Source organism: Panicum hallii, chromosome 2, assembly GCF_002211085.1.
Source record: "Panicum hallii strain FIL2 chromosome 2, PHallii_v3.1, whole genome shotgun sequence".
In the NCBI taxonomy this organism is placed as follows: Eukaryota; Viridiplantae; Streptophyta; class Magnoliopsida; order Poales; family Poaceae; genus Panicum; species Panicum hallii.
Window position 1 is genome coordinate 34,089,810 of NC_038043.1, and position 26,718 is coordinate 34,116,527.

Genomic DNA, 26,718 nt, shown 5'->3' on the forward strand with positions numbered 1-26,718 from the left:
ACTATGCCCAAGCGAATGCACAAGCCGAAGTGTCCAATCAGAGCCTGATCAAGTTGATCAAGAGGAAGATTAATGAATTTCCACGGCGTTGGCATGAGGTATTATCAGAGGCATTGTGGGCTTATCGTGTTTCATGTCACGGGGTAACAAGAACTTCGCCATATCATCTGGTATATGGGCAGGAGGCCGTATTGCCATAGGAAATCACGGCCGGTTCAAGACGAATAGAGTTCCAGAATGAATTGACTGCTGAAGAGTATGCAGCACTAATGAGCGATAATGTGGAAGATATTACAGAACTCAGGCTTTGGTCGCTGGAAAAGATCAAGGAAAATAAGGCCAAGGTAGCCCGTGCATACAACAAGAAGGTTAAACCGAAGGAATTCCAAGTTGGGGATTTAGTATGGGAAGCGGTGCTGCCATTGGGGACTAAGGACGCGGCATATGGTAAATGGTCTCCAAATTGGCACGGGCCTTATAGAGTTGACCAAGTTCTACCAGAGAACGTATACATGCTTGAGGAATTAGATGGTAGTAAATTTCCAGTGGCTGTCAACAGTCAACATCTCAAGAAATATTTCCCGAGCATGTGGGAAGACGAGTAATAAAGCCGATGTGATGCATCAGGCTATGGACTAGTATAATCAGGGCATTGGCAGGGATATAATCGAGTACTTTGCAGCACATCGAGTTGATCTAACCGGGTACTTTGTAGGCTGCAAGACAGCACTCATCGAGTACTTTAGAAGCCGGTGCAACGCATCAGGCTACAGGATGGGATAAGATGAACAAGTCAGACCTGTGGAGGAAAAGTAGTGCCGGTCCATACGCAGAATTAAGGATCGAATAGCCGATGTTAAGCCATCGACTTCAGAAACAGTAGTTGGGTCCTCTCAATTCTGGGTCTTGATAAAAACAGAGAGGACGATCGCAGGAGTCTATTGATCTTAAAAGAACAGGTTCGACTTCCTCGAGGGTTTTCTCTAGTACTCGCATAGTTTGATCCGACTGAGGGAACGGGATCCAACAACAAAAAGGGTCGATTACAGAGTACTTCTGTTAGCAGGAACATTCACAAAGTACTCGAGTTCTTGAGATTTTGTTAACCCGGAATAAAAGAAGAACTCGAGATTAGTTCGAATAATGCAAGGGAAAGGACCGATGCGATGCCATCGGACGTTGAGATTAAAAGTCAAGGATTGGCTTGACGAAAACAAAGGATCTATTTACAAAAGGGTGGTTACAAAAGAAGCCGATCTACCGGCTCTGCGCACAATGGCGGAAGACCCTATGAGCTACCACCAGAAAGCCCCTAGGGTTCTGTGGCGCTTATACGGGGGGGAAACACTGGAGTCGTCATCGCCATCGCCGTCGCCAGTGCTGCTGCTGTCATCGCCATCATCACTGCTACGACTGGCGTCGTCTCTGGAGTCTTCGTCGTCCTCTGAAGACGACGATCCGCCGCAGAGGTATCTTCTCGCTGCTGAATCACCGTCCGAAGAAATAATCTGGGTATCTTCTTCCGAGGAAGAAAAGAAGTCGCCATCCGAGGAGTCGTTGTCATCTTCGTCTAGAACCCCGTGAAGAAGGATCTGGAGGTCTTCATCATTGGTCAGGGGCTCATCATCCTCTGACCAGGTATTGTAGTCCCACTCCTCTGCATCCCAATATAGAGGAGCGAGATCTTCATATGAAGCCATTGGATCGAATTCCGGTGTTGCCTCTCTGGAGGTTTCAGAATCAGGAGAGGTAATGGAAATGGTTTCAGAATCAGGAGAGGTAATGGAAATGGTTTCAGAGTCAGGAGACGTGATGGAGATGATGAGAGAAGACGAAGGGGAGTTGGAAGAAACGGAGGAAGAAGAAGCCATTATCGGGGATGCAAAGTGAGCTAGCACAGCTAATGCACGGGGAAATAAGATGGGTGGAAGTGAATCCGCTGATACCGGTTTAAAGAGGCAAAGATGGAAGGCGAAGCGGCGGTACCGCATTTCCCGAGGGAGAAGACGAAGGGACACGCTCAATAAGATTGGAAGGTGATGCGTGTGTACAGGCCTTGGAGGTCGAAGGGCCGTGTCTAGCGGCGTTGAGAACAGTACGTGCGTACGCAAGTCCAAGAAGTTGAAAAAACAATGGTTTTGGAATTATCATTGCCAAAACCAGGGGGCATGTGTTATCACCATAATTTGGCTGGGCCAAAGGATGGGCCGAGAGCAACATGGGCTGAAGAGAATCATCGTAATGGTCTGCGAATCGGCCTCTGTACAAACATGTCAAGGGCCAGGATGGCCGTGTATCTAAGAATAGTTTAAATATAGTGAGTTAGAGATTGAATCGTAATCAGCTAGGGTTAGTTAAGATCAAAGTTTCCGGACTATAAATATGTATCGTGAGAATCAATAAAGACAATCAATCATCCACAAACAAACTTTCGGCGCATCGCCACCCCTTTCAAGGGCTCTTCTCCAGGTAATCGACATGCTGCTCCGATCATGCCCTGCATGGTCGGGGCAGTGTTGCGTTTATCTGTTTATCCTTGTGTTGCTCGTACTGAAGCGTTTTTGATGGCGAGTAGCACTAGTTATCTTAAACGATTATGATGCTGCATTGGTTCGGATAGTAAATCATATTTTGTTTGCTGCTTGTAATCGTTGAGCTGTCCTTGTGTCCGATCTCGGGCGCGGGGGTAGCCTCTTGCTCTGTTATTAACTAGTAGATCCAATCTGTTATGGTAGTTCTTTGTCTTACAAAGAATTGGTTTAATATCTGCATGATTAGGCCCTTCAAACGGTTTGAATGTTCCGGCTGCATGTTTGGTGCCTTATGATAACTTGACGAGGGATCGTTCCGGGGATCAACTTGTTAGTTGGTTTTTAGGCCTCTTTTTGGGTTAGTGTATGGTAATCTTTCATGTTTGTTAGGCTTAATCGCGCGTAGGATGTTTCGGTTATGTAGTGAAAGCTTTATCGTCGCAGGTTAGATTAATTTGGTAATTGCAGAGCATGTTTTCACCTTTTCTTGTCGGATTCGTGCAAACAATCATATGTTTAGTAGATCCGATCTATTGAGCATAGCAGTCGGCTTCTTCTTGCCAATTCTGGTAGAGTACCCGAAGGTCCAGCCTGGCACGAGGACAGGTCTGATCAAGTACAATGACTCCGTCGGCTTTTTTGGCTGACCACGGGAGTCATTGTAAGAGCCGATCACGGCTCGGACTAATGTTTAAACATGTCTGTGCATGCAGGAAGATAGCTGACGAACGACTTCTACACCTTCCTGATCAGGTATAGGTCAGATGGCATGCCTAGCACTTCACCAAGCCAGGGCGTGTGCCGGACTCTTGGGCCATTGACCGAGGGACCGGGGCCCACCAGCAGTCCCGGAATCCTCCCGGCTCCTCGTGTTGCCTGTCGCTGCTCACCGGTGGGTTTTGACCGACAACATCCTGTCACTTGAGACTGAGTCCTATACTGCATTGGGGCCTAAGATCTTGGTGCAGTGTAGCTGAAGTTCCTTGGCTTTTGGAATCGATCCTGTTGGCGGGCCTTACTTTCCAGGAATTTGCGTTTGTTATCCTTCCTCTCTTCGGTTTTGGCCCTTTCCGTAAGGATAGCCTTGTTCATCAGGGTATTGAAGTCAGGATAGATCTGAGGGGTGAGCAAGGTCCGGAGTTCTGGGTTCAGTCCCTTCTTGAACATGTCTTGTTTCTTGTCATCATCGTTCACTTCCTCCGGTGCATATCGGGCTAACTCCATGAACCGGTGGGTGTACTCTTCCACCGTCATGCTCCCTTGCTGCAGTGCGCGGAACTCATCCGCCTTGCGCTTCATGGTGGCCGAAGGGATGTGATAACGGTGGAACTCCCTCACGAATTCCTCCCAAGTGATGGTAGAGGCATCCTCGGCTGCAGCACAATAATTCTCCCACCAGGCTAATGCTGTTCCGGTGAGTTGGTGGGCTGCCAGAAGGACTTTGTCTCGGTCCTGGCATTCAAACGGTTCGAGTTTCCTCTGAATTACTCGTAACCAGTCGTCTGCATCCAAAGGGTTGCAGGATCCGGCAAAGGTGGGCGGCTTGGTCCTCAGAAAAGCTGTCAGCTTGTCATTCATGTTCTGCCCTCGTGGTTGCCGGTTAACGAGGGCATTGGCCAGTGTTTCCAGTATAAGGGTCTGGTTGCGGATTATCTGTGCCAGGTCTCCGAGGGGTGGGGGTGGTGGTAGTTGCTCTCCTCCTTGATTTTCTCCTCGGTTCTGGCTTACTTCCTGCTCTCCCTGAGGAAGATTTTGTCCAACAGGCTGCGCTCCAGCACCAGCGGCTGCGGGGTTCCGGCTACGGGAGGCCCTCGTGACGCTCCGGGGAGCCATCTGTTGATTGGGTAGAGTGGGGTTACGATTATGTGATGTTTAAGTTGTTTAATTCGTATATAAGGCAGAATCTACCTCCTGCTAGTAGTCACATAAACAAGCAGCACACAACATCACAAACAACAAGCACAAACAACTTCATTATTGCAAGGGGGTACAGCTTGGGGGTAAGACTAGGTCTCGTACTACTCGTCCGGGGTCATGCCTAAGGGCACGACTTAAGCAAAAGCGGCTGGGGACACATCACTAGGGTGGCGTCGGTTATTTTACTCGCAGGGCGTGCCTTCTTCTGGGGCGGGGAGTGTGAGTAATCCTTGCTCGCCGTCCTTTGGATTTCCATTTGCCAAGGGTTGTGCAGCACCATCTCTTTCAACGGCGGTAGCAGAACTTTCGGGGTTCTCGGATGGGGTTTGCGAATTTCCAAAGAGTGGTCCCCATCCTATGACGGGTGTCCCGAGTAAACATGGTCTTCTCCAATTGCCGGGACTGGTGTTCCACTTCGGGCCCATTCTTTCATACGCCGGTCTCGGGCCTGCCTGAGGCTGTCTTGGGCGACTGCTTCGCTGCTGACCGCTGCTGCGGCCCTTGCCTCGGCTTGGGCTGCTCGGATCTGCTGCAGTCTTACTGCGAGCTCTGCTTGCTCGGCTCGATGGGTCTGCTCTCTCAGAAGGTTGGCTTGCTCATCAAAGAGTTGGTCCAAGGCGGCTAGATAAGTAGCCACTTGGTACAGAGGGCCTTCTTCATGGCGACGTCGTTCCAGACTTCTCATGCGTGCTTCCCAAACTGGGGTTCTGATGGCCAGCGGGAAGAACCTCATTGGTGTGGGGGCGAGGTGTCTTTCAAAAATCCGGCATAAATAATGGAGTGCTTTTCTGACGGTCAACGGGTAGGTGTCCTGGTGCCTAAACCCTGTAGCAGTCACTCGCCATGGCTGGATGTCGGGGTAGCGGTTGCTCCTGGCGATGACCAGGATCACCCTGCAGCGGAGGGTACCATGGTGTTCGTACTCTCTGCTGTAGTACCTTGGGCGTTCCGTAACGCCAAGGCTTTCCAGGGCGTTGACCAAAAGGCTGGGAAAGCCAGGTGCAGCTTGGCAATTGCCCTGGGTCCATCCTTCCTCAGCCATCTGAAACAAGGACAGGGTAAACAATCTTGCATAGGTACGAAAGGGAGTAGGTAACATTTATTATTGCAACATGGAGGGGGTACAGTTCCCATAGGTACGTGGTTATTAGGGTAGGGTTCTAGCTTGGAGTGCTATTCCTATCATGGGGATTCTTCCCCGATTCTGATAGGGCGCTTCTTTATTGGGAGGCACCGATCCACCACCTCATTTTCGGTCTGAGTACCTTTATCCCAATGGGTTTCCTCGAGTTCCTCTTCTTCCTCTGTCCATCCACTTATTCCTCTGTGGTTTTCGTATTCCTGTATCTGGGCTTGGAGGGCGGCTAAGGAATACTCGGCGTGTGCGGCTCTTATCTGTTGTTCCTCCAGTTCCTGGGTTGCCTTTTTGCCCTATGGATTAGCTGCTTCAGCTGTGCCGCCTGTTCGCGGTAGAGTTCATCCAAGCCGGTAAGGTAGATGGATAGGTGGGAGACCGTATCTTCTATGTCTTCTTCTTCTCTTCCGAGTCCTCTCATCCGGGCAATCCAAGTGTGTCCTCTTCCTTCAGTAGGTGGGAAAAATCCTATAGGAGTCCGCTGAAGGTGGTGCTTGTAGATCACACGCAGTCGTCGCAGGGCTTTACGGGCGGCCTTTCGGTAGGTGTCAGGGAAGCGAAAGCCAGAGGTGGAGATGAACCAGGGGTCCACATCAGGGTAACGGGTGCTTCTTCCCACAAAGACCATCATGTCGCACCGAAGGGTGCCCTTGGAGGTGTATTCTCGGTAGGCATACTCTGGTGGTTCCATAACTCCGATGCGTTCCAGGCTGAGTATTAATAACTTAGGAAGGCCGGGCTCTGCGTGGCAGATTCCGTCAACCCATCAATTGTCAGCCATCTGGAACAAGGCAAGAACCAGTGGTGAGTGTTTGCGCAGGAAAAGAGCTAAGTCAGAACAAGTCCTGGGGCCTCAAAAAGGGTCTCGTTTCTAGGGTCACATCCTACGGCCAGCCTACGGCTCTGATACCACCTGAAGCGTCCCCCCATCAGGAAAGACTTAAAACTGATGCTTTATCAGTCCCAGGAGGTTGATAACACTTTTATTACATCAGATGGTACATCACCGTACAACTTTACGCGGTAATGGGCAGTGAAGCGCCACTATCGCGAGAATTACAACTAAAACCCACACTACTACACTAGCTATGAAAAAAGGGTCATCAGAGTCTTGCGCCATGCGGAACTCCAGCGGTGGCCTTAACCACAGGCAAGACTGGGTGCAGGACGAAACCCTACTCGACATCTTCGAGGAGGTAGTCTGGATCTTCTGCTGTAAAAAGTAAGAGTGGGGTGAGTACAAACGTACTCAGCAAGTCCAATCACACCCACGGGGGGGTTATAGCAGAAATCAATGCACAAGGCAGTCCAAGGATAAGGTTAGGGTTCATTTGCGGAAAACTCGGTTATATGCAAAGGTTCGTTTAAAACATGTTTCAAAACAAGTTTTTAAGTACCAAGGAGCACATGACGTTGACCCACGCAGGATCCAAGTTTTAAGCTGCTACCGGACTCCCCGTCCGCCGTAGCACACGGCACAACTGCCGGACACTTTCCGAACAACCCACACCAGTCCAACCATTCTCAGAGAGAAACACTAGTTATGTGACCACACCATAACTTGCCCAATACCGTGGGCACGGCTATTCGAATAGATTTTAACTTTGCAGAGGTGTGCAACTTTACCCACAGGTGGGGTACTACAGCACGATCACCTTAGTGTCGGTGCAGATCCCAACAAAGCCATTACCCACCTTAGCTAGACCTGACTAGCCACCACGGGATCCATCAAGGGGTCATTCGACCTATCTCCGAGGTTTAACCGGGGCATAAGTCACACAGAGCTTATCCCTTCTCCTTTGATCACCCGTTGCTCTCAGCTCTCCTGATGGCTATCAGCCTAACTAGTGAGGTTTATGCTAAGCCGTTGCCCATACAACGGTCAAGTGGTTTGCACGACAGGAAGCTAGGTGAGATGACACATTAACTCGGTCCTTAGGGGTGACAAGATGGATATCTCCCTTCCTTGCTCAACCACATAGGTACGAGCATACCAACGGCAATTCACACAGAAATGCCATCCATCTCATCTAACTCATCTTTCAAAACCACATTTTACCTCTCCCCACACACACACTCACGTTTTTATTTATAACACAGGTGGTCAAGGAATAGTCATCACAAAACAAGGGGTGGTTATCACAAAACAAGGGTGGCTATCCTACCATGTTTTCTTAAGCAAAACCATGCATTTTTATAAAACAGGCCAACGGGTTGCGTTCGTAAACACTAGGACAGAAACAAGCATCAAAGGGCGGGATTGAACTTGCCATCATCAAATCCTTGCGGGAGGTCCTGATCGAAGCACTGTCCCTTGGGTTCGGGGTCGCAGAACTGATCCTCGTTCGCTTGGTCACAGTCGGGACCTTCCTCATTCACTCCATGTCCTACGACGCAAACAAACAGACACACAATCAAGCGAAAGAACTAAAAGCTTTTATCGTTGAGCTTGAATCGGAAATAATTTAGTTATGGAGATAGGGGTAATATTTTTGGGTGGTTTCTTAATGGCATGGTTAAAACTAGACTAGAAAGGGCGTGGTAAAGTTTCGGATCGATCGGAGGCCGTTTGGCGCATAAAATGACGAGTTAAAAATGGTTCGGGGGTTAAACAGGGGTCCAGGGGCTCATTCGTAAACTTTCTGGAAAAGAAAAGGACCTATTTGTACATCCTAGAAACATTAGGGGCACTACAAAAAGTGTGAGGGGTCTATTTGGGAATAAGTTTATATAGTGGAGGGGTCTAGTTTGGGAAATGGCCAAAAAAGGGGGTTCTTCTCGCAAAGGTGTCATAAGGGTGGAGGGGCCCTTATACAGATAGGAGGGAAGGGAGGGGCCTAAGGGCAAATCTGCCCCCTTCTTCCTCCTCTCCCCACGGGAAACAGAGGAGGGGGGGAAAGCTCCTGCGCCGGCTGATTCCGGCGGCCCAGGGCTCGATGGTGGCCCGGGATGGGGGAGAAAGGGAGGGGAAGAGGAGGGGGTTTGATTCCCGGCCTCACCTCGGGCCGGGGCGGCGTGAGGAGACCGGACGTCGGGAGCGGGTGGCGGCGGCTTTGGTGGCTCGGTGAGGCGGTGCCGGGGGCTTGGGGAGGGAGCTGGGAGTAGTGGTGGAGGCCGTGGGGGAGGCGAGCTGCGCGGGGGCCTACTTATAGGCAGGGTAAGGCGGTGGAGGGGGGTCGAGTGGTGGCGGCCGGCGGGCAGTGCGGGGCGCCATTTATGGCGCTCCGGCTGCTTGCGGCCGTCGTGGAGTGGCGTGCGGCAAAGGCGCGGGTGCCGAGGGCGACGTCGATCACGTGGGGAAGGAGGGGGGCCGAACGCTGTGCGGCACAGGGGCGACGGCGCGAGCGGCGAGGGCGGAGCGCCAGCGGCGGGCGGCGCGGCGTGCCGTGCAGCCACGGGTGGGCGTGCGCGCGCACGTGGGCAGGGGCGTACGCGAGCCAGAGCGCGCGTGCGCGGGGAAGACGGGGAGCAGGGACGCGCGTGGGCGTGTGCGCGAGGAGAGGGGCGGCGTGGCTCGGGAGCCAGAGGCCTAGCAGCGCGGCCGGGTGGTGCTCGGGAACAGAGGGTGGAGGGAGAAGAAGGGAGGAAAGGAAGGAAAAGAAAAGGGAGGGAAAGAAAAGGAAAAAGAAAAGGAGAGGAAAAGAAAAGAGAAGGAGAAAGAGAGGAAAATGGGGAAAAAGAAAAAAAAGAAATAGGGAAGGAAAAAGGGAAAGAGAGAAAGGGAGAAAAAGGGGGTGACGCGCGCCGGCGATATTCGCGGAAAGGTGGTCGCGCGCGGTCGACAGACCGCCGAGCGGTGCGGGATGGGACGGCGACGAGGGAAAAGAGGGCACAGCTATCGCCAAGGGGTGGCTGGGCAGACAGCTGGAGTCGGGCGTCAGAACAGCGACGATTCCGGGAGAGGATTAGGGTTTAGGGTTGAGCGAGCTTCGACGACGAAAAGGTTTTGAACAAAAATGTCTTAGCGCGTAATTTGACTTGGTAATTTTCAGGGTGTCACAAACCTACCCCACTTAAACTGAATCTCGTCCTCGAGATTTGGCTGGCTCCTAAATAGATGGGGAAACTCCTTCTTTAGAGCCTCCTCGCGTTCCCAAGTTGCTTCCTCTACTCCGTGTCTGCTCCATTGAACCCTGCATATCCGTACTTCGGAGTTTCTTGTCCTCCTAGTGACAGTGTCCAGAATTTTGACCGGTACTTCCTGGTATCGCAGATCTGGTTGCAGGTCTATTGCCTCTGTTGGCACGTGTTCTATATCGGGTATTCTCAAGCACCTCCTGAGTTGCGAGACATGAAACACTGGGTGTATATCTGCCATTTCTCTTGGTAGCTCCAATCGATATGCTACGGCTCCAACTTTCTTCAGAACTTGGTACGGTCCAATGTACCGAGGTGCTAGCTTTCCTTGTACTTGAAACCTTCGGGTTCCTCGAATAGGTGAGACCTTGAGATAAACAAAATCTCCTGGGTTGAAACTTATTTCTCGCCTTTTCTTGTCTGCGTAGTTCTTTTGTCGGGACTGAGCTGCTTTCAATTTCTCGCGGATCTCCGCTACTTTTTCTTCTGCTTCTTGTATAAGCGCGGGTCCAACTAGGGCACGTTCTCCAACCTCTGACCACATTAGGGGGGTTTTGCACTTTCTTCCATAGAGAGCTTCGAATGGTGACATGCCCAAGCTGGCTTGGTAACTATTATTGTACGAGAATTCTGCATAAGGCAAACTCTGCTCCCAGTCCTTTCCGTAGATCAGGACGCATGCTCTCAGCATATCCTCCATAATCTGATTTACCCTCTCGGTTTGACCATCCGTCTGTGGGTGATATGCGGAGCTGAAATCTAACTTGGTGCCCATGGCTTGATGCAAGCTTTTCCAAAACCTAGAGGTGAATTGGGCGTCACGCCATTGCCTCTGCACGTCGGGCGAGGCTGCCTTGCCCGGCGGGTTGCGGAGCAACTCCCTGGCCGCCGCTAACAGCCCATTTGGTGCGGGCTGCGATAGGGCTACGGAGGCATGTTCCGCAGCACGCAGTGGTGCGACACACGCCGCAACCCTGGATGGAGGACGGCGTGAGGCACGTGGCGTAGATGATGCCACTTCCTCGCCCATCAGCTGGTCGTGATGCTCGACTACCCGTGCCATTGCGGTCTTGAGCTTTGACCAAGCGCTAACCAAACCTATTACCCCTATCTGGCGTGCCAAATGTCGGAGAAAATCTCCAGCCGGGTGGCGGAACGCACCCGCCTAATCCTAGTCTAGGATGAGTTTGGGGAAAGTCTAGGGATGCATGATCAAGAGGAGTAAGAACACGGGAAGCATCGGGAGAAGCACACGGGGATTTAGAGTAGTTCAGGCCGCCGGAGCGTAATACCCTATGTCCACTGTGTGTTGTATTGCTTGTGAGTAACTTGGTGGAGTGTATCCAAGAGAACTTGTGTTCTAACGAGCGCGCTCTCCCTTTTATAGGCTCAAGGGGAGCGCGTACACTGAGCGGGGCCCCGACAGGTGGGCCCGGTGACATATTAAATGACGTATACGTTGGAGCCTTAAATGCTACAGATTTGGCAATCCTGCTCTCCCGCCCCCGTGCGTATCCTCTACCAGGGTATGGTCATGTGCCGTTTCACTGGCACAGTGCCTGCTGATAGTGACATGCACAGTAGAAGACGTGCTATCACTGTTGGGTCAATTCCCGCTGACGGGCGAAGGGGCTATGTTGACCTGCCGTGCTGTAGCCTCCGCGCACACTGTAGCAGCGCACGCCGTAGCCCTCCTGCAGCAGATCATAATTACCCTTTGCTCACGCGCGCGGCACTGTGATGTGACTACACACCGCCCGCCCGGGCGCGCAGCACGGTGATGCGACGCGCCGCCTCGGTAACAGGCGGGCTTACCGTAGTGTCAGTCATACCTGCCCAACGTGTCAGTGGGCAGCCCACGACCTGTCATGGGCACACGCACCCCACCTACCCACATTTAATGCGGTAGTTGGGTTGGTGTCCCATAGAAGGCTTACTCCCATCGGACACGTGGCAGAGCTGGCTTAGCAGCCGCTTCCTCTAGGGCACATGGCGGCACCGGACCTCCTCCCCGGAGGGATGGGAGGTCCGGCCCCCCTGAGGCCTGCCCAGGTGCACAGGCCCCCAGGGGGTCCGGCTTCCACACGTGGCGGCACCGGACCACCCCGCGGTGGTTTGGGCCCGCGGTGGCCGTCCCTGAGCACCTTGTCCTTGTGGGTACATGGAGGCGCCGGTTCTGCAAGAGCACGGGGTGAGGTCCGGAGATCGTGACCCCAGCTGTCAGGCCCGGGCCGTACGCCCCATCACCCAAAGGCTTAGGGCGAGGTTACGGATAACCTTGCGCCCTTCGGGTTGGACACCCTAGCAGGAGGTACCCCTGTCCGTATGTACTGGTAAATTACATCTGGCACATCGGCATCATCTCCACATGAAGTAACATCGACATCATCGTTGGATTCACCATCTGTACATATATTAAACGCCATTAATATTCCACTATAGTAGAAGTTAACACCCTTTTTTCCAATCGCATCACTTATGTTTTGCCAATACCTTGTTCGGCGAAAAGGTAACCCTCATCTTCTTCGTCATCCTCCTCAAAAATAACATCCTCATTGCCATCTATTTCAATAGTACGATCATTAAGTTGACAAGAATGTGACATCAAATTGACTAAAGTTGTTAAATAAAAGTAGGGAGCATACCATCCTCGACCATAGGAGATTGTGTCTGCAACTTAGGGTCATTTTGCCGTCGCGCGCCACCTAAACTTTTAAATCAAAATTAAAAATACAATCACTTTGTCAACTTAGTAATCATGAAACTGCTTTTGTACATGAGATTAAATTGTCTTTATTACCATCAGGATTAGGGCAGATTGGCGGTAACTGTGATGCCATCCAGCTACTGACCTTAGGTGCAGATCCACCCGGAGAGAATGCTTAGTTTGTTTGGTCCACATAATTAGACGATGTAGCAATAGTTTTTATTAGAGTTTTTTTTCATTTTACCGGTATTGATTTCTTCATGTCCTTAAGTCTTAATCGGCTCCATATAATCCTGGTGGTCGTGTTGTCCTTCTGGAATAAAAATCAGTACGCATATTAAATTCAATAATTTAATATAACAGTTATTGTTTATAAATTTATTCTTTGTTATTGGGCAGTTATTACCTTCACGGGATTCTATTGACAGTTGTTCGCCACACCTGTCTGCATCATATCTTCAACTACGATTTTCCCAATGGTTGTATGGAACTCCGTATTTCTTTGATTTTGGAGTGCATTTCTCTCAACAGCAACCACATGACGCCTAGGTAGATTGTGTCCAACCCCAGACTCCATGCCCTAAACATCTGGTGTCTGTTCAAGTATCGGTGGGATGTAAACAGGTGATCCGCTGAAATCCGGAATAACCAATTCACTCGCACTGGTCACAGGCTCTACGGGAGTTGGAAATATAAGTTCGAGCACGAACTGAGGGTTTGCCATAGCTATAGAATCGGGGTGTAAGTTGTTGGCTGTGAATTCTTTCATTCTACGTTTATATTCACGTTTCCCCTCCTTCCGTGCTGGCAATCTATTCCAGAACTTTTCCTTTTCAACATTTTCTTCGGTCCTCAGCAGCTTTTTCACGTGGTATGATTCCCGCGACGCTGATTAATTAGCGCCCTCTCTTGGGTAGACATCGACGACATTTGTGCTCTGTACCTCTCCCTCCATCGCTCCTTTGGGTCAACGAGGTGATTCAGATATTAGTAACTAATGGAATATATTAATCCATACTGAATCATATGCTATTAGGCGCAAGGTAATACAGTTGATCAACTAAGGTGCTACGTGTTGTACAAATAATATAGTCTACTAGGAGTATGCCCGTGCGTTGCTACGGTGCGATATACGGAGCACAAGCAACATAGTTTGATCTTAGCAACATGTCGCTTGATGCTCATTCAAGAAATAAGCATAAACATATGTCAAGTAAGTACAAACATAGCACACGAAAATCTCTACTTCAAGCTCGTAGTTTGGAATTATATAAAAAAAGGTACATATGCTATTGAAGTACATCGTGCACCCGCTTGGCTTAAACTTCTCAGTTGGGCAAGGACAACCACCGCTCAGTAGACAGCAACATATCGATCAGTTAATCGAGTTAGTTGTAATGATCCATCGCCTTTGCTTTCATTCATCTGTTTGTTTACCATGACTCACAAGTCACAAAGGCAGTGCCCTTAATTATTCTCATCAGGGCTTAGACAAATTAAATCCTACTCAGTTCGGGAACAGAAACGTCATGTTAAATGTCATCTATGTCACAACTCCCAGCTCACAAATGGTCTGCGGTGCAAGCAAGATTATATCAATTCGAAAGGTTGTCAAAAGGAAATAAAATGCACCTAGCGTCTGGTGATTCCCCTAAATAAAATATCTGATCTCTTGGCAAGAATCAGAAAGAAGATACAAAAATATTTGTGATCAAAATCAAAATCTTGGAAGGCTACAATGTACATCATATCAACACTGAATATATAAATGTCAATGTAGGCATTCTAGATCTACATAAATCAATGCCAGTACCTAATATTGCTATTCCGATCAACAGCTGGGAAAGAAGCTAGGGAAACAAAACTCACATAGAGAGGTTGTGCCTGCACAGATAGTCCATGTGCCGGATCTCACTCGTGGACACAACACTTGCTAACCAATCCACGCAATTGTGGATTAGTTACCTATGGAGAGCAGGAGGGGATCAGACCAATTGTGGACAACAATGCCTTGCAGGGACATCGTCATGCCATCACCTCCTTCAAACAAGCCTTGCTTTGGAGATGGGATGCGCCGTGGAGATTGAAGAACAGACAACCATCCTGTTTCAAACCCTTTATATATCACAAAAAATAGGATACTACCAATACAACAAAGTATAGTATATATAATAAAGACTGAAAATGATTGAAAATAAATTAAGCGGCATGCTCAATTACAGCAACTACTGAAGGAGATGCGAAGCAGATACAAATAAAGCCAATCAGGCATACAATACTATGACCATGAAATATTAAAAATTATAGATTATTCGATTAAGTTACAAAAGCTGAAACCATTTCCATGCACCTACTTCTAATGTGGAAACATAGAAAGGACAGATGACTTAGGATGCGCAAGGTGGTCGCCACATACAACTTGATCGCTGGTCACTTGGTTTTGGCGTGCCTCCTGCCAGTCTAGGCAATGGACCAATGATGGTGGTGAATGCAGATATCTGCATGCAAAGAATATGGCCAAGTTAGCTATGCAATCTACAGAAAGAGGTAAAGCTAGGACAACAATGTACCGTGCAGATTCTGAAACTATGGCAAATAGTTGCACTCAGTAGATCATACGTGACACAAGAAAGATATGAAATATATAATCTTAGCTATGCAACATACCTTAAATATGCTTTTTTGTAGCTTTGAATGGCAAGATGTCATCATATCTTTTGTATATACAGATGGGTTATTTATAGTAAACTACAATTCAATGCCTACAACACATTTATTGGGTGAGCCCCACACAAAAATTACAGTTCAAACAAGTAAGTAAAATCCCATAGAAAAGACTAACAAGATCAGTAAGTTCGCAGAGTGTGGCATCCTTCCATGCAATAGCTTGCTTCTCACTGTGGCGGCAGAAAGCATATTGCTTTTCCTCCTCTCCAATGTCAATTAGCACTTTTGACTTTCTTCTAGCTCATATATCAGCCAGATGATTCTCGACATAAGAACTCCCCCCATGACTCACACAACCACCGCAAAAGGGTTCATACCCTAGTGGTTGTGACTCCTAAGTAGGGGCGAATTTCAGGGCTGGTTTGTTTGCTTACAGTCAATCCTGATTCCTTCAACAGTTGAAACACTTATATCGAACATGATGTTTAACTAATTGCTATGGACGAAGCAAGCAAAGTTCAGTACATAACAATGGGAAGATTAGGAGGGAATGAGGGATACATAATGTGCTGGTACAGGGGTGGCCCTAGGCTTTGCATCCATTGTCGACTCAAATCCCATTGTTATTCCCCTCTGAAGTTGAACCAACTAAAATTTCAGAATCAAAGATGAAAACTGAACGCTACGTCATAGGAAGGTGATATGTGATACTCACTATGCTGGAACCTGGAAGGTTGAATCAATGAGGAAAATGTAAAGGTAAAGGCTCTAATATGATGACTAAAGCTAGAAGCAAAAGCCTAGAAAATTGATCACTACATCTGGACATCTGGTGTTCTGCTAGGTTCGGGGATTCACATTTACTGCAAAACCTGATCTTGTGCTCTGCTAGGTTCGGGGATTAGAAATTTCAGAGCTCTGTGGTGATGACAGGGTAAATTAGTATCGGCAGGGAGCATTGACTCCAGCTTTAATCAAACATTTTTCTCAATCAAGTGAAACCATGATACATGGCACAACCAGAGTAGTATCCTTCGGACTCGTGATTGCCCATGAAGTATAGATCAAAGTTACCTCAAATTTCGATTCACGGAACGAAGTTATTTTAGAGCAATGAATGGCATGATTAAGGCATTAGGTGCTAGAAAACAATTAGTGAATGCAAAATGTCGATGGCTGAAAATGTACAAATGAACAACCCACTAAACCAACACAAAATTACTACATACTGAGTGCTAGAAAACAATCATGTCATTTACTTGCATTTTTTTCATTGAACAATGAAATAGACTACACGTGAGGTGATTAAGTTAATAGGAACTATAAACCACTACATGTCACTGCATGTCACTACACGTGAGGCGATTTTTTTTCTCGCGATCTCTGCTCCTCTCCATCCGCACCGCAGCTCCTCCTCCAAGCCGCCGCCGTCGCCGCGACGCCCAGCGCCTTCACCCTCCGCTCGCTCCCGCCGGCGAAGACCACGTTCCTCCCCTCCCTCCCACGCCTGCCCTCGCCGAAGCGCGCGTCCGCATTCTCCCCCGCCGCCGCCGCGACCCCCTCGCCCTCGTCTAGCGCTGGATCGGCGGCGGTCGCCATCGGCGGAGGAGCCAGAGAATCACCCCATGCCGCCGAATCCTGGCCCTCATATGGAGTCGGTGGCGGAGGCGGAACCTGCCGTCGCGCCACCTGGGGCCGCTGCTGACCAGCCTGCCATCGTACCGCCTGGGGCTGCGCCCGACGATCCTTCCGCGGCGCCGGACAAGGGCGTCCACGCCGCCCCCGCCCCCAAGCAGGTGCAGTGGAACGATTTCGGTGCCACCACCAGGGCCGCCGGGGCAGATCCGTTCGGCGACCTCCAGCCAGGTGGAGCGGAGGACGCCTTCTTCGAGCAGTACTGCTACCGGGGATCAGGGCGGCCAGGAATCACTTCTAGGTGCCAGCAATGCCAACGCACCAGATCACAGCTTCTTCGCCGGAGCAGGTAACAATGCCAACACCGCCACCGATGGGCAGCCAGATTACAGCTTCCATGTGCGAACGGACGATAACAATGCAATTTTTTTTCAGTTAGCTTTTAGTTTGTCAAATTTGTGTTTGATCCAAATTTACCTTCTTAAACTAGCACTGATGTTGCAGCTCATGGAGCCCATCGCCTCATCATGTAGGCATTCTGCATTGAGTGCTCTGCGAACGGACGACGGACGAAACGAAAAGACGAGCGAAAAAAAGTCTTACTTAGCCTTTTTTAGTAGTAGAGAAGAGATATATATTCAATACTCAGGTACAATACAAAGTTGATTATAGTCTTTATTTTTTCTGACAAAACAATAATATATATTCACACTAAGATCTATTGCACTCAAACCTAATTTTATGTACCGAGTCTGGACTATAGTATTATTATGCGATGGAGTAAAATAGTGCAGACTGCTTGCACTGCATTAGGATCGGCAGAGCCGTACTAGGTACCTAGTGCCTGTACGTGGTACTCCAATATCATCTATATTGGGTTGGTCATCAATATTGGCGTTATTCAAAGATCCATTTGTGAATAGCCTTGGTACGAAAAAAACACGTTAGATCATGGTTATTGAACAATTCAACGCAATCACTATATGAAAGAAAAACATAATACCTGCAATTTCCCCCTCATTGACAGCACAAGTCTCATCTGGATTAACAAATAACTCAGCAACATCCTTTTCAGTCGAAAGATTATCATCTACAACGTCGATCACATCAATAACTTCATGAAAAAAATAAATACATTATGCATAGCACGCGCTGAAATTGCATTTACCTTGGTTACCACCCCCACGTACAAAATTCATCTCGTGTGAATTCAGGTTGTTCCCACGCCCGAGGGCATCGATCCCTGCTTGGGCAAATAAACAAAGTGTCAAAGATTACAACCTGAATTAGAATTTGGAGTGCAGGGCCACCAATGTCCGGTGATACGTGTACCTTGCCCGCAACTTGAATCTCTGATGAAGCTGTCACTCCTGTGTAGCCATTCTGACGTCTCATCATCGTCAGCACGGTTCGGTCCTGATGAGCCCCCAAAACAGCCCATTAGAAACTGCGTTGTTTTCAGGCAACAACAGGGCAATAAATTGAGGTACATAACAGTAAGACCAATAGTCTGCTGCACCGAGACATTGTAGCTGTACTGCAGGAATACGAAAACTCGCTATTCACTCAGTTTATTTTCCATAATAAGATTATCGAGGTCTCTCTCGCCTGTCCAGTGATTTTCTTCGATTTCCTTGTTCTTCTTTCCCAGGATTTCCACATCGCACTCATGGAACTCTGAACCATGCTTTCAAGTACAGAGGACTCCTGAATAAGCTGACTTCGTTTTATTGACGCTTAGTTTCAGCACGAATAGATTCATTCTCTCCGGTAATCCCCTTTTTCCTCGTGTAAGCTTCACGATGCCTCTTGTTACATTCATTTTTCTGCTCTTCCGTTAACAAAGCAGACAATGCTCGGTCCCTCTGCCGCTTAAGCTCTTTTGAGTCTACATGTTCACAAATAAGATGTAGCTGTTTCAACCGCTGATAACATCACAATCATGGATAATCCATTTGCGTTAAGTGACTTACCGACGCAGGGTGTGTTCGTCAAATCACCGAATGGTTCCCTTGGCACACCATTTCACCTTGCCTGAACTCATATTCGAAAAGAAACAGGGTTTGGGCAAACCGTAAACAGAGTGTCAAATATCACAAAATATATCCAAACTGAGGGCCAAATGTCCCCACGACTAACCAAATTTAATCCAATCGAAATTGCTTCACTGGGCAATGGTAGACTGGCTTCAATACTTTTTGCTAACTAATCTACGAGTATACAAGAAATGCATGCATTACATATAAAAGTGCTGAACATTTTTATCGTAGTTGTAATGATGTTGTAATTCTACTTTACGCTATTCAAAACAGTAAAAAAGAATCAGCATAGGCACCGAAGATGACCAGAATTAAATTATTATGAATTGCCATCTCAACGTAAAAGGTCAATTGCAATGTTCCAGTGCGTGCACGCTAAAAATGCAATGATGGTTCAGGGGCCGGTAACGAACTTTAATATATACAGGGGGTTTATGCAGATCTCACAAAATTATTCCACAGTTCTTTATTCCGCAGGGGCTAATTTAAAAAAAAGCTAGGGCGCCAGCAATAGGTTTTATGCAGACCTGTTCAAAGCTGTTTTTGGAGGGTTTAGAGGTTGAATCAGCAAATGTGCTTGAAACAAAACTTTTAGAGGGTTTAGGGGTTGAATCAGAAAATGTGCCTGAAACAAAACTTTTAGAGGAGTGTTAGGGATACAATTTCTCTTTTGGTAGATTTCAATATTTAGTAGTAAATTTTGGAGATAAGTGGACTGCAAAACTCGGGTTCAGATAAATTTAGGCTGAACCCGATGTATACAGCAAGGTTCAGAGCAATATTTAAGTATGATACAGGCTGAATTACAGAAAGTGTATGTAATCAAAATTGTAGAAGAAAGTGTCCCCTACAATCTTTTCGTTGGACGTTTTTGAAGTTAACACGCAAGATTTAGAGAAAAATGAAGTACAAGAATCAGGTTCAGAGAGAAGGAAAGGAAAGAGCAGAGCCGAACAAATAAAGCCGAACTGAGCTTCGCCATTCCTCTGTCCGCCGGCCATCTCCTCGCCTCCGGCGACCTCCCGCCACCGTCCAACCCTCCCCAACCGATTCCTCTCAACCAGAGCAGCACAAGAGCCCCAGCAACCCATTCTTCAATCCCCAAGTCGCCCCAGCCACTGTCCTCGCCGGAATCCGGCTGATGCGCTTCACCCAAGCGCCGCCGCAAACGTTAGGGCCGTGTTTCTTGCAGTTTGAGTTGCGTTCAGGGGCGAGGGTGTGCGTGTGGTGCTGGACTTGCAGTTGGCCGCCCGAGAGCGGTTCTGGGTGTCAGAACGGCGCCCTCGCCGCCGCCTGCCGCCGCGCCATGGGCGCTACTGCAGGGAGCTCCGTTCCGGTGTTATCGGGAAGTTGAACATAGTCGATCACTGAGGAGCGGCAAAGCCGGCCAGCGCACGGGCCGGCGGAACGGAGCAGGGGCGCGCGCAAGGGACGAATTGAGGGTTTGGGAACATAGTCCACTTCCTTCTTTTTAGTATAGTATATAAAAAGATGAGAGATGAGAGAAGAAATGGCCGCACCGAAAACTCGCAACACACCGTCGTCGACAGAACAGCGGACCGGGGGTTAAAAAAGGTATACGCGGTGATACGGTAAACTTACCGCCAGCAGCCCGATTCCCAAAGCCAAGAGTATCTTGGGCCCAGCGAAATCGCGGTAGCCTTACCGCCCCAGCGAGACCTTCGGCCCCCGCACGCTATGCCACCGGCCACCCCTCCACCCTCCGCCTCCTCCTAACCCTAGAATCTTCGAGAAGCACCCGGCGAGGAGCGCGCCGCCGCGGCGCTTCCGGAAGCTTCTGGAAGGAGGAGAGGGAGAGAGACAGGGGGGACGGCCCCGCAGCGGCGGCGGCGGAGATGGGGACGTCGGATCTGGACCGGCAGATCGAGCAGCTGAAGCGGTGCGAGCCGCTCACGGAGGCGGAGGTCAAGGCGCTCTGCCTCAAGGCCATGGAGATCCTCGTCGAGGAGAGCAACGTCCAGCGCGTCGATGCCCCCGTCACCGTACGTGCCGCCACGCGCCGCCCTTCCCCTTCCCCTTCCTCCGTCTCCGTCTCCGTCTCGATTCGGTCGCCGCGTCGATTTGGTGCGGGAGGCTTGCGCCACCGACGTGATTTGCAAGCTGTAGTACGGATGGGTGATGTGGAATCGATTATGCAATTTTGGTAGGTAGTTGAGCTCCTGCTTACGGTTGTAATAGGCACCTCGCGGGATTTCGATTCTAGGGTTTGGTTTGGCCACAGGATGATGTCAGACAGATAGGTTGCTGTTTGCAGCTGATATTGGGAAAATAGTCGTTATGCTTTCTCGGTTGCTTGAGGAAAATGCCGTGATGTGAAGCCTTTGAAGAGGTCGTGCAACTTACACTTATCCTCACTTCACATGGAGCTTGTCGCTGCATGTTTTTTTCTTTAAGCTAATGTGTTGTGGCTACTCGTCAGTGATTGTGTGTATCTTCATAATAAAAGAAAAGGATTGTGTGTATCTTCATAAAAGAAAAGGATTACGTGTATCGTACATGTGTCAAAATTATGGCTATTCTTCAGTAAGTAATGATAGTTGAAGGGTGTAAATCTCTGTTTTGTCGATTTGCTGATATGCTACATGCTTATTATAGTGGGCGTAACTGAAATACCTCTGGTTTTGCTATTCATTCATTTGCATGCGAATGGGACTTGGGTTTAACTTTATTGCTATAATTCGCTCCCAGTATGCATGTATTTGTAGTGTTAGTTTCATTCTATTGATTAATTAGCTTAGTTACATGGAACAGCATGTACTAATCTAGTTCGTTTTGTTCTACAGCCTTTACTTTCCCAGAATAAAAACTGCAGGAGTTACACTCCTTCAATCTAGGGAAAAGCACCCCAAGAAATAGGTCTAACAATTTGGTTTTCTTTCTTCCACTATTAAATTGTAAATTCTCCTGATATTTGGTACAATCACTTTTTGACACTTACCCTCATTTTATGTTAAGTCATTCTACCTTGATGCTTTTGTTAGCTGTATGGCCAAATAGCTAGATCATACTGTATTTAGTATGCATGATGAGGTAGCACGCATGATAGCACCAATTATGGAATTGTAGCAGTTAAATGAACTGTATTGGATGGAGGGAAAAAAGGTACTTTTTGTATTGGTAAAATGGTTCCCAAACTTAAAAAAATATAGCGACTTGATATTGTGAATTTGGTGGAGTATGTGACTGGCCCAATAACAAGGATGCTGCCCAACTATTCCAATGTGGTAATGGTGTCCAATGATGTCATGTTAGCATTATTGATTGCAAATTGCTACTCAATCACAAAAGCTTGAATCCTGTTTCCAACTGGAGAAGACCTCTATGATATATAGTGTGCTTGCCTTTCAGCTATAAATTGTTGATTTCACTTTGTATATTTGATTCATTGTATTTGTATATTTCATTATTCTCTAATTAACTGCAAGTCACTAGGTCAAATCTGTCATGTAAAATGCCTTTTTTTTATTGCTGGATTGGTATTCGTACATGTATTCAGTCTGATTGCTATAATTTGTATTTACTTTTGCACCCAGATTTGTGGAGATATCCATGGACAATTCTATGACATGAAAGAGCTGTTCAAGGTTGGAGGTGATTGCCCAAAGACAAACTATCTGTTCCTTGGGGATTTTGTTGACCGAGGATTCTATTCTGTTGAAACATTTTTGCTTCTTTTGGCTTTAAAGGTAAATTCTTTTGCTACCTCTAGAACTTCTGTTACATGTATTGTTTCTTTGCCTTAGGGTTCACTTAGCACTGGCGTGGCTTTTGAAAGCATTTATATTCAGAGTTTATCTGTTTTGGAGCTCGCTATTGAAGCAGCTTCTGGCATGCTGCCGAAACATGCCAAGCTAGCCTTCTGGACCAAGCTCTTATTAATATTAGCTTCCTGTCATGGTGGATGCATGTTTCCATTTAATTGAAACTACATAACAATGGACCACATTACAAAGGACCACACAACACCATGAACTAGTTTCTCTGAATGATATTTATGTAAGATTGGAACATGGAAGTGATAACATGTGGGTATATGCAATTACGGCCTATTGCAATTATTTTAGGTTGGAAAATAAATAAGCAAGGATCCAAATAATGAATGGCAGCAATTTCAAAAGCTTGTGGATTTTTTGTTGTCTTGAATTATCTGATTGACCTTGATATTCTGGACATAATTTGAATTTCCTCGTGAGTTCCTCCTGTTTGCTAAATCATTGTGTGGTGAAGGTGGTTGTAGGGATAATTTGTTTATAAGAGACCTATGTTTATCAATCCTTGAAATGGTTTCTCACAGGATTTGAACTTATGTTCTAGATGTGAAGCTTCATTACTGTGTCAGGATGTGTTAATTTTTTCAGCTGGTCCATAGTTCTATATATCAAATGTTGGCACTTGAACAATTGGGTTCTGACAACAAATTGTGGATGATCGGACTCAAATCTTATCACAGTATCAATTTTGTTATGTTGTTTTCAACTTGAAGCTAACAATTTTCAGAAAGATTTAAGGAATAAGTATTGTAAAAGCTTGGGATGATTTCAGTAGAGTTCTCAGCTCCAGTTTATTTTGTACTGAAATAAACCAAATATTTTTTAAATTGACAAATACTCCTAAGTTTGAAGTGAAACATTTCTTACTATGTCAAACTACATGGAAAAGCATCATCCCTACATGGATCCCTTATTAATGTGTTGAGTGGCAAACTGTATCAACCTATTACAGTTAACTGTGAATTCATGGCCTTTAGCCATGTCTGGCTATGTGGAAAAAAACTTTCAGCCATTCTGCTGAATGTTAGTGAAATTAAAAAGACAAATGTTTTATAATGAGCCTTGTTAGAAGGTGATTTTTGGTCTGTTGCCACCTCTCTCATGGTGCTACTTATTCATGACGACACTGAGTAATACCTTGAAACTGTCGTGCAAGAGGGTCTGTGTTTACCATTCTCATTATGGCAGTACATATTGATAACATGCAAAACCTGCTTTAGCAATTATGTTCAGCTTCCTACTGTACATATTCTTTATTCTTTACAGTTAATAAGAACAGCTGCACCATATTACCTTGAAAAAAGGCTGCATTTGTCACCTTAACACTACATTTTACTGGGTGAGAATAATGATATCAAATGGATGTACTATGTGTAAAAAATGAGGTTTGATTAAAACTTTTTCCTCAATTAATTTGTGCTCCTAACCGGGTTGATTGAAATATGTTCAGGTTAGGTATCCAGACCGTATAACTTTAATACGAGGAAACCATGAGAGCAGGCAGATCACACAGGTGGGTTACTTTTAGCAGAGTATTGTATTGTCCTTTCATGAAAGAGCATATCCTTTTTCTTTCCCTTTGAACTCATTCATTTTCTGCAGGTTTATGGATTTTATGATGAGTGCCTTCGCAAATATGGCTCAGTCAATGTCTGGAGATATTGCACAGATATATTCGACTATTTAAGGCAATCTTCTTTGGATACTTAGTTAAGCAATACCATCATTCACTAAATTAGGAATATGAGATCTGATGACATATCTATGTGTTCTTTTCAGTTTGTCTGCACTTATCGAAAACAAAATATTTAGTGTCCATGGAGGCCTTTCTCCTGCTATCACGACACTGGATCAGGTAAGTTATCCTCTGGTGTCATTTTTTGTCTGTATGTGTCATTTTTGTAAATGTTTTAACCCAAGTTCTAACAGATAAGAGTAATAGATCGCAAGCAAGAAGTGCCTCATGATGGGGCCATGTGTGACCTTCTATGGTCTGATCCAGAGGATGCTGTAGATGGTTGGGGATTGAGTCCTCGAGGTGCAGGATTCCTCTTTGGTGGAAATGTAGTTTCATCATTTAACCACTCAAACAACATAGATTATATTTGCCGTGCGCATCAACTTGTCATGGAAGGGTATAAATGGATGTTCAATAACAAGATTGTAACTGTATGGTCTGCCCCTAATTACTGCTACAGGTACTTCAAGTTCATGGTTTAACAATTTTCTTTTGAAGTACAACGATTTTTTATGTTTTGCTGTTGATAAAAATCTGATTTCCTGATGAATTACATAAACTATATCATGGTTATTATATTACCAAGAATCTGTTTGAAAATAGTTTAGCTCTGGATTGTGAGGGATGGGGAGGATATGTGACTTACTGTATATGTCTTGAGGACATGCTGCTAAACATTCACCCACTTATTCAATCTATTAACTCATTCGAGCCTCAGCGGTTTGTTGTCCCTGCTGCCAGGGTTTTGTTTTACATTTAATAGCTGACCATGTCCTCTGTAAAGTTTTTATTATTAGTAAGGTTGTTGAAAGCTGTACGTTGTCAAGTTTTGGAAGATGATTTACATACCTGTAGTAAAGTAGTTCTACTGCAGTTCTTCTAGTAGCCCATATGCTCAATATGTTAGTAATTTGGAGGCCATTCGGGCCAAGAGAACTGTTTGAATGGGAGGTGGATCTGGATCTTTAGGATTTAGTTTGAATTTGAACTTAGTCTGAAAATATTATAGAGCAGTCCAACTTGTATGTTACCTTGGGTTTTGTTTGCTACTGAACTTATCTATCTTTTGTTTCATGTCTTCTCAGCATGTAATGATGCGCGAATAGTTATTTTTGTTATTGACCTCACAGATTCCTTACCTTACAAAAAGTTGTCTACTTGTAGGTGTGGCAATGTTGCTGCAATCCTAGAGCTGGATGAGAACCTTAATAAGAAGTTCTGTGTATTTGATGCTGCACCACATGTTTGTATTCTCCACCTTTGTAGTATGTCATACCTATATTGAACACCTGATCCTTTAGCATCTAATGTGCCCATATGTTCCTCTAGGAATCAAGAGGTGTTCCTTCTAAGAGGCCTGCACCAGATTACTTTCTGTGATGCTGCACATTGAACGCCTGCGCTTGCTGCCTAATTTATGCTTTCAAGCACTGGCACTGGCAGGCAAGCTTTGTGGATGATGCCCCATGTTGTAAGAAGCGCTCAGGCCTTACAAGGGTCCTTCCAGAAGGTGTTTTCAGGATGTCTAAATCTAGTGTGTCGCGGTCTCCTTTCAGGTCTTTGATTTGTAAGAGAGTTGATGCTGGCATCCAGTTTTTCACAGAATAGCTCCCATTTGAGCTCGAGAAACATGCTTCTATGAAGGGGGTTTCATGGGGTGTGTGCCCTAGTACATGATGTAAAATTTTGTCGTGGTGCCTCGTCCCTAAGAAAATCCATTGCTAGAATCTGGAGGGGTTGCAGGTGGTGTGCCTGAATATCTTACCTTGTTTACGCTGGAACCTGCAGGAAATTTTGTAGCTGACATCTGCAAGCTGTTAGTAGGAAAGCATGTTGTCCAGTACCTTTTGCGACTAGAACTAACTTGACTGAAATATCTGCATGTAATGTAACATGCTCTGGCAGCTTTTCTAATTTAAATATGCCTAGCTGTAAGCTTACTAAGTACATTTGATACTCTGTTGTGCCTTACTTTGTGCTGACCTTGTGCAATTATATAGTTTGCCTCACTTTCTTTGTTCATAGAATTTCATGTATGACTCAACTAGTCTGTTCATGAAAATCCTTTGTCTGAAAAATAGCCAGTGGTGGTAGTAAATGGTGTGGTTGTTGAAGCAAGCAGTATCTGATTCCTTTCTGCCTTGTTGAAGCTGCATGCATAATTGCATATGTTCAATGCATGCACTGAAATATTTTTGCTTAGCCGTCGATTGACTTTTTGGACTATCGGATGTACATTAAACTATTCGGATCAACTTTCAGAACATTTCTATTTTCCTGAAATATTTTTCTTTTTGTTACAGTTGAATATTTTTTTCTTCAAGCGGAACAATTTTTTGCGAGTATGACTGATGGATGTACAAAATATCAATAATCTGATCTGCAAGTCTGGGAGAGAAAAAAAAGCACTGTATGTGTATGTTGGAAGCTAGCAGCCTTGTGGGAAGACAATCGGAAAAAAAAAAGAAGGTATTTCGGACA

General features: G+C 46.5%; 2 protein-coding genes and 3 long non-coding RNA genes across 7 annotated transcripts; 2 read left to right on the forward strand and 3 right to left on the reverse strand.

Annotated features, from left to right (window-relative positions):
* Window positions 1-14,061: 14,061 nt before the first annotated feature.
* On the reverse strand, window positions 14,062-15,883 carry LOC112881967. Its single transcript, XR_003226562.1, has 3 exons — window positions 15,210-15,883; window positions 14,784-14,865; window positions 14,062-14,470 (listed from the first exon to the last, which is right to left on the reverse strand). It is a non-coding gene; the product is annotated as an uncharacterized LOC112881967 (long non-coding RNA).
* Window positions 15,884-16,208: 325 nt separating this feature from the next.
* On the forward strand, window positions 16,209-17,225 carry LOC112880326 (translation initiation factor IF-2-like). Its single transcript, XM_025944880.1, has 2 exons — window positions 16,209-17,018; window positions 17,174-17,225. The coding sequence occupies exons 1-2, from the start codon at window positions 16,369-16,371 to the stop codon at window positions 17,214-17,216; spliced, it is 693 nt and encodes a 230-aa protein (XP_025800665.1). The 5' UTR covers window positions 16,209-16,368; the 3' UTR covers window positions 17,217-17,225.
* A 1-nt stretch (window position 17,226) lies between these two features.
* On the reverse strand, window positions 17,227-18,089 carry LOC112880327. Of its 2 annotated transcripts, XR_003226290.1 has the most exons (4): window positions 18,002-18,089; window positions 17,838-17,912; window positions 17,673-17,759; window positions 17,227-17,593 (listed from the first exon to the last, which is right to left on the reverse strand). It is a non-coding gene; the product is annotated as an uncharacterized LOC112880327 (long non-coding RNA). The 2 variants fall into 2 exon arrangements; XR_003226289.1 differs by lacking the exon at window positions 17,227-17,593 and having other exon boundaries at window positions 17,641-17,759.
* Window positions 18,090-18,298: 209 nt separating this feature from the next.
* Window positions 18,299-20,197, reverse strand: LOC112880328. The gene is made up of 2 exons (XR_003226291.1): window positions 18,643-20,197; window positions 18,299-18,557 (listed from the first exon to the last, which is right to left on the reverse strand). It is a non-coding gene; the product is annotated as an uncharacterized LOC112880328 (long non-coding RNA).
* Window positions 20,198-20,294: 97 nt separating this feature from the next.
* On the forward strand, window positions 20,295-26,208 carry LOC112880325 (serine/threonine-protein phosphatase PP-X isozyme 2). Of its 2 annotated transcripts, XM_025944879.1 has the most exons (8): window positions 20,337-20,711; window positions 22,263-22,415; window positions 23,950-24,012; window positions 24,102-24,187; window positions 24,279-24,354; window positions 24,429-24,697; window positions 25,402-25,480; window positions 25,567-26,208. In XM_025944879.1, the coding sequence occupies exons 1-8, from the start codon at window positions 20,565-20,567 to the stop codon at window positions 25,615-25,617; spliced, it is 924 nt and encodes a 307-aa protein (XP_025800664.1). In that variant the 5' UTR covers window positions 20,337-20,564; the 3' UTR covers window positions 25,618-26,208. The 2 variants fall into 2 exon arrangements, 1 of the variants encoding a protein (XP_025800664.1); XR_003226288.1 differs by lacking the exon at window positions 25,567-26,208 and having other exon boundaries at window positions 20,295-20,711; window positions 24,442-24,697.
* Window positions 26,209-26,718: the final 510 nt, after the last annotated feature.

Bases quoted from the DNA above. Each gene is read 5' to 3' on its own strand.
- LOC112880325 (XM_025944879.1), top strand. From the start codon at position 20,565: ATGGGGACGTCGGATCTGGACCGGCAGATCGAGCAGCTGAAGCGGTGC. The intron at 22,416-23,949 runs GTAAATTCTTTT...AAATATGTTCAG, and splicing joins TGCTTCTTTTGGCTTTAAAG to GTTAGGTATCCAGACCGTAT. The intron at 24,013-24,101 runs GTGGGTTACTTT...CATTTTCTGCAG, and splicing joins AGAGCAGGCAGATCACACAG to GTTTATGGATTTTATGATGA.
- LOC112880326 (XM_025944880.1), top strand. From the start codon at position 16,369: ATGTCACTGCATGTCACTACACGTGAGGCGATTTTTTTTCTCGCGATC. The intron at 17,019-17,173 runs GTAACAATGCCA...CTGATGTTGCAG, and splicing joins CAGCTTCTTCGCCGGAGCAG to CTCATGGAGCCCATCGCCTC.